General features: G+C 39.1%; 1 protein-coding gene across 1 annotated transcript; it reads left to right on the top strand.

Annotated features, from left to right (window-relative positions):
• The first annotated feature begins 200 nt into the window (after positions 1-200).
• On the top strand, positions 201-6,924 carry LOC117424226 (synaptogyrin-2-like). The gene is made up of 4 exons (XM_034040401.3): positions 201-423; positions 2,847-3,084; positions 3,368-3,504; positions 3,846-6,924. Exons 1-4 carry the CDS (start codon positions 331-333, stop codon positions 4,044-4,046), a joined length of 669 nt encoding a protein of 222 aa, XP_033896292.1. The 5' UTR covers positions 201-330; the 3' UTR covers positions 4,047-6,924.
• Positions 6,925-7,101: the final 177 nt, after the last annotated feature.

The following is a 7,101-nucleotide window of genomic DNA, read 5'->3' as shown; positions in this document are numbered from 1 at the left end:
TATTTTTTAGCATATGAAATACTAATCATTATAGCTATGCATGTTATGGTATACAAATGCCTCATATATCAATTTAAATCTATTGAAGCTATTTTTTGTTCAGAAACGCTCCCCGAAGTCTGAAGTATATATTTTTTGCTGTCACTTTGTTGATTGTGCCTGAAAGTTGGCGTTACTTCCTGACGTGTCCTTTATACACGTGATGGGAGTTTTTTTTTTTCCCCTCTCCTTTTACTTTCAGGAAAAGAAAGTTGCATAGTTTGTGAAGCGAGGGGGAACAGTGTTACTGTAGTTAGGTCATTTTGGACACTTAAAAATAAAAAGTAAAACATGGAGACTTACGGCTCTTCGAATGCCGGAGGTGCCTTCGATTTTATGAATTTTGCGCAACAGCCGCAAACTATTTCACGGGTTCTGAGTTGGGTGAGTTGACAAAATAATATGAACTGAAACAAAATTGTTGTTTGCCATCAAGAAAACATTAGTGGGGAGTACAATGCACAGATATTCATAGCAATGCGTTTAGTTTCAACATTTTGGGAATGCAGTATGACGAAAATGTGTAACAATTATTTTTCATAAGTAAAAGTCACTTTTAGTTTGTCATTTTATACATAAGTAATATGTATAAAATGCTTCAGTGCTGAACGCAGCTATTTCGTTGTAAAGGTTTTATTAAAACAAAAGATAAATGCTCACTTTATTTCAAAATTGTTATATTATGGTCCTGTGCAGTCGCGTTTTCTTGCTAGAACATATAATGCATTTTAATTGAGAACAGGTTGATAGCAAACAGAATATAACGTGGAATTGCAATTGGTAACAAGTCTTAGAAATTGTATAACGTTCAATAAATGGTAAGGTGTACAACTTTTTTCCTCATATTGACACAGTGACACACCTAGGCCGCAGACAAAGAGAACACGTACAAGTTTCAAGTCGTACATTTTAGGCGTGGTGCACACAATTATAGTAACAGTTATAATGTTGCCTATAATGGTTTAACAATTAAGCGTTTGTGTTGTCCGTGACTGGTGAATTCGGCATTATTCTCCTTATCATGCGAGCGTGTGATTCCTGTTGCAAAGACAACGGCAGAAACGCACCCTCTCATACGAATCAACGCTATCAAGTCTAAGTATTATTATTAGTAATAGTACGTCATTATTAATCTCATTTTAAAATATTGCATTGATGCACGTTGTAAGTGTGACATCTTTTAAATGTACTGCTTTAAAAAAATAATAATAATAAAATGCAAAAAGTGTTGGTTGGTGAGCCACATGATCAAACTGTGTGCTTCCAGCCCCTGGTCAGTTATCCAATATCAGAGGAAGCTGACAAACCTGGAAAACAGTCCAGACCAGTTTATGGTACCCTATGGGCACATCGCACCCCCATTGAGTCTACAAGGTGTTGGAAGGCGTTCGGCCATGTATGGCTCCATTTGAATTGCAAACCAGCAAGGAAACCAGTGACAGTGTATAGTTGCCTATACTAGTAGGGTAATGGTTAACATTATTATTATTATTATTATTATTATTTCTTAGCAGACGCCCTTATCCAGAACAAAAATACATTTCAAGGACACAGTACAAGTAATAATACAATTAAGAGCAAGATAAATACAATGACTTTGGTTCTAGCAAGTACAAGTATGACAAAATACGATTCAATAAAGGAGCAGATAAGTGTCAGTGATAGTTACATCAGGATGTAATTAAATACAAAATACTACAGATTAAATAACACTTGACAGATTACAGTACAGGGTTAAATGCAGTAAAATAGGGGGCAGATAAGAGCAAGTAAAACGCATTTAAGGATATAAGTATATATAGATACTCAAATTTATTGTAAACAGCTTCACTTCTGTTCTCCTCCTCCTCCTCCTCCTGCCTTACTGCAGTTGTAGCTGGCCTATTGCTTCTCTTGTTTGTTTGATCCTAGATACAGTATACACGTACAGAACATGATGTCCCTTCTGTCTCCAGCATTAGGACTGGAGTGATATAAACAGGAGCAGGTGGTATGAAATGGAATACCTGGGCTGCAGTTCAGTCAGTCTCTTGCTTCTAGTGACCGTCTTGCACATGACGTTATCGGAACCCCGGGTTCATGGCTATTACAAGCCTTGATTCACAACCGGGGGCCAGGCCAACACTGATCTGATGTTGTGGTTGGGAAAACCCTTATATATTCACATGAAATAAGGGAGTGGGTCAAAATAATGAAGGTTGCATAATTTAGTTAGCCAAAAAACACGCTGCAAAACAAATAGTTAAAATTCATTTTGACATTTATGTTAAACGGTGAGCGATCTGATCTGATCGGTCTCAATTTCTAGAGCGCAGACCTTCCTTTAGAACAGGTGCTACTGTTTCTCGCCTGAGCTGTGGACATTTTTTAGTCTAAGTTGTTCCCTCTAGTGGCCTTAAACTCTAAGTACAGCAATAGACATAAACATTTACTACAGTCTGTCGCCGCTTTATCAAGATGCCTTGGGGGAAGGAAAAATATCCTGAATAAGCGGCTTTCCCAATTAAACGAGAGGCAGTTGAGACGACCTTAGTATCCCAATTAGGAGGCTTCGACTGTATTTCTCAGTTCTGTTTTAACACTTAACTACGTAGATCCCCAAAAAAACAAAAAGAGCTTAATTCAAGTTATTCAGTTCCACAGCAATGCTTTCTATTTTTTTTTTTTTTTTCCTTGCATACTAAAAATGCAAGTCTATGTGAAACATGTATAACAGATGTCACCCAGGAGACTCGGTAATTAAACTGTGCTTCTGAGAACGAAACGGCGGACGTGGTGTGACAGGTCTGTATTTCTTCTTGCTTCAGATCTTTGCCATCATAGTGTTTGCGTGCATCACTGCGGAAGGTTACATCAACCCATCAGGCACCTCCGTGCAGCACTGCGTCTTCGGAGGGAGCCTGGATGCCTGTCACTATGGGGTGGGCATTGGCTTGCTGGCCTTCCTCGCCGCCACCGCCTTCTTCATCCTCGACATCTACTTCCCACAGATCAGCAATGCCAACGAGAGGAAGTACATCGTCATCGCCGACCTCGTCTTCTCAGGTACAAGCTCGGAAAACGTCTCCTCTCTAGAGTTTGTGATGACCCCCAGACTTCGTCGTACCGTTTGACATTTAAGTTCTCAACGTGCAGCGATTGTAAAATGTCCAACCACCCTGACTTTGGGTCCAGTCTGACCCACAATTCCAGAGAGAACGAGGTATCGCAGTTTGATGGTTCCGATCAATGTCATGCAGTAGAATGTTCTATTAGAAGTATTGTAGCAGAGCTGAATGTTGCTGGGTAATGTTGTTCTGACTGTATCTCATCCTGCCTGTGGTTTCAGGTGTGTGGTCAATACTGTGGTTCGTGGGATTCTGCTTTCTGACCAATAAGTGGGTGACGATGACAGAAACCCCCCTCGTTGGATCAGACAGTGCAAGGGCTGTCATTACCTTTAGCTTCTTCTCCATCTTCACCTGGGTAAGAACTGCCCCCAGCCCTCAAACACCCCCTGAGTCACCTCCTTACCAGTGTTTTTATTGTACAGTAATGAATGCTGCAACTGGACTTTAATCCTCATTCCAAAAGAAAAATGGTAACTAGTTTTAGTGCACTATGTTTAGACTGGCATGCAACCTTGAGAGCAGAATTAATATTACACTTTAGGGAAACACATAAAATAAAAAAACATGTACATATGAATCGAATGCATAGGAATTGTAAAAGTAGTAAAAGCCAGGTAAACCACAGTGAGGATGCACAATGTGATACACAGGTTCTAGAAAATTGCATTTTCATCCTCCTGGTTTTTGACATTCCAGGGACTGCTGGCATGCTTTGCCCTGAGGAGGTACCGTCAGGGAATGGGGGAGTTTCCCCAGAGCTACACAGACCCAGCCCCTGACACCACAGCCAGCTACGCGGGATACCCTCCAGTCGGCGTCGAGAGCTACCAGCAGCCTCCCTTCGTCGCAAACCCAGATCCGAGTGGTGAGGGGGGGTACCAGCCTCCAGTCTACTGAGAGATTTAACACGGAGCCTGGACCAAAGACAAGGACTGGGCCTGGCGCCAACAAGCTGTCCGAAGGAGGAGTACATAAAGGCCTGTTTCTGTTTATCATAGACAGAAGCATTTTTATTTGGAACATGTTAATTTCTCAACCTCAAAGGTTTGTTTGCGTAAACAAATCAAGTTTCTAATCACTGGGGATTTGAGTCATTTTTGTAGTCTTTATTCATGTCAAGTCTTGGTTCCCTAAAACCACTGCATAGCGTAAAGCTAAAATACTACAACTGTAGTATTAAAACGTAACAACCACATTGTGTGTGTGTGTGTGTTTTTTTTTTTTTCTGCAGTAGTCAATGCAGTCTCTGAGAGAGTACTGCAGGCGTGAAGGTGAATTAGTTTCATCTGTAGTGATCAACTTGTTTTTAAACACACTCCGGACAGGCAGTCCAATGCCATCCTATCTGAAATGCACATGGATAATAAAATGATTTAAATCCCAAGTTTTTAAGTAAAATATTCAGTAAATGCAGCATTAGTACATGATAGAATGGGATGATCAATAGCTGAATCTATTAAATCGCCCCCTTTCAACATGAAATATAATCACGCACATTTTATATTCCCTGAAGCATCAACTCCAGCAACACAACAGCAGAGGAGCATGCAAAGTATTGGGAGACCCTTTTCCTTTATGTACTCCTGTCCTATATGTTATATTGTTTGCATGTCAGTACAAGAGTTTTAGAGCAAAAGTCCAGTCCTTTCTTACATTGGAACAGCCAGGGCTACTGGGGTGCAGCGGGTATGTCTGTGCAAGGAGTGGAGAACAGAACTAGCTGTCCCATCCAAACCTCTTCTGTGGTCAGCGGTGTTCTAGCCTGTGGAGTTGTCCCTGGACTCTGTGTCTGGAAGCAGTGTGTGTTCCGTGCAGCAGGGAGTAGGGCTGATGGGAGTTTGATCAGCTCTTTAGCCAAGGGGTGCACTCTGTTTCCCCTGACACGGCATCCAGGGAGAGCCCTGTTAACTATTTTAAAATCAGGATTGTAAAAAGATGTGTCTGGGTAGCTCTGTAGATGGTGGTCTTCTCCAAACCTAGCTGCCCCTAGTAGCCTTCAAGCATTGGTGAAATATAAAGTTCCCGCACTGGATACAATGTGCCTTAATACTTTCTGGTTTTTTAATTTGTTATTTTTTTGCTTTTCTTGTTGTTATAAAGCTTGTATCCTGCAACGCTTGTTCTTGTTTGATACGCTGTGCGTGTGTTTGTATATAAAGGACAAACTTTGATTGCCTTACATTTATTATTTTTTAGTTAATATTTAGTATTCCTACTTTACAGATCTGTGTAGTTTAAACAGTTAATAGTTTACATTGTACCACAAGGAGTAGTTTTTTTTTAAGGGGACATGGTTTAGTTAAATTATGATTTAAAATATATGAAGAAATATATATATATATATATATATATATATATATTTTTTTTTTTTTTTTATAAAAAGTGCCAAAGCACATTCAATACCCCATACGTAATTTATTTTGTTGATTGCCTCCTTCTTTTGACTGTTTGCACCTCCCTAATAACATCATTATTATTATTTATTTATTTTTTTAAAACTGACTACTTCCCTGTTTCCCAGTAGCTATACTGTAACCAGCCCCCTCAAAAGTGATGCCCTATTTCAAGATGTCTTGATAACCTAGCTGTTCTGCTTTAAACTAGTTGATGAATTCCATTTGACAGTTTGGGCTTCTTCCTATTTGGCACAGAACTGTGTAACTGTGCCATTTTGGTGTAACCTCCACCCCACATTGGGAGAACGTTTTAGTAATGGAGGTGTGATTTTGTGTGAAAGATTAATGAGATGGTAATAAAACCTGACGTGAAAGGGAAAGGACTTTTATGTAGGTAATGTTGTTTTGCGCTTTTATGGTAAGTTTAGTTTATAAGAAACAGATTGTGCTGTGCAGTCCTGGATGTTAATACAAATTCAAATGGATTGAACTACTGTAAGGTTTTATACCAGTTTGGGGGTTGGGGAGGTACATTTTGTAGGCTGAATAAATTAACCATTTCCAGCATGCCTTAACTTTGCTGAAAGAAAGCAATGCTCCCAAGTTATATATCTAAATATCATATATATTAAATACCAACTACTTCCATACAACTTCTTAAGGTAGGGTAATGACTACATTGGCTTATGCACTGGTTCCTGTGGATAAATAGTTTTTCATTGTGTAAATGTTAGGGTGTAGTAGATAGTATGTTTATCTGTGGTAAAATACCTGATTGGGACTCTGGAAATTCTTAAAATGTGTCACAAAAAAAACATTATGCACATAAACCAAATATGTAATTTAGCTTTAAGGCCAAAGATTTTGAACATCACTATTTAACACAATAACCCATAAAGGCACAATGCTGCTTTTTCTGCCTGACATTGTAATTTGATTGCATGCCAGTGTTTCAGTTCCACAGTGAAAGAAAGCTGGTGCAACATCACGTGCTAGTACTGGAAAGCAGTTCATTATGAATAGCGCTGCTTGTAGCTGGTGGAAACAAAAGATAACATTCACAGCTGGTTTCACACACCTCAGTAAGCATACATTTTGACTATCTAACTTACCCAAGATAACATTCAGGGCTGGTTTCAGACCTTAAGTAGCACAGGTTTTGCCTAAATTAACATCAGGTATTCTAAGATGAATTGGGAGTTTGAAGCCAACTGTGTCATCCAGGATAGGGGTTGTGAAACCAGCAGATTGGAGTACCAGTATTGTCATGATACAGCTTCCTGGTGGAATTGCAAAATTAATGTTGCACCTTGGGTCAGGTTTTATTTGTTGCCATTAATTACCACTGTCTTTTTAATCAAATAAAATGACATTTTCAACTGTGTCTTTTGTGTCAGTTTATTTAATATATATATATATTACACACACTTAAACAAATAACATTTATTTTCAATATTCTAAAACATTTGGCCTATCAAGGTTGATGGTAAAGACTTGTGGCATTTTTCTGAAAATGTGTAACATGACATGAGTGAGCAGCTCCATAAAGTGAGACC

This window comes from Acipenser ruthenus, chromosome 19, assembly GCF_902713425.1.
Source record: "Acipenser ruthenus chromosome 19, fAciRut3.2 maternal haplotype, whole genome shotgun sequence".
NCBI lineage: Eukaryota > Metazoa > Chordata > Actinopteri > Acipenseriformes > Acipenseridae > Acipenser > Acipenser ruthenus.
Note: the sequence above shows the minus strand (reverse complement) of the source record. Positions and strands in the feature narration are given on the sequence as shown.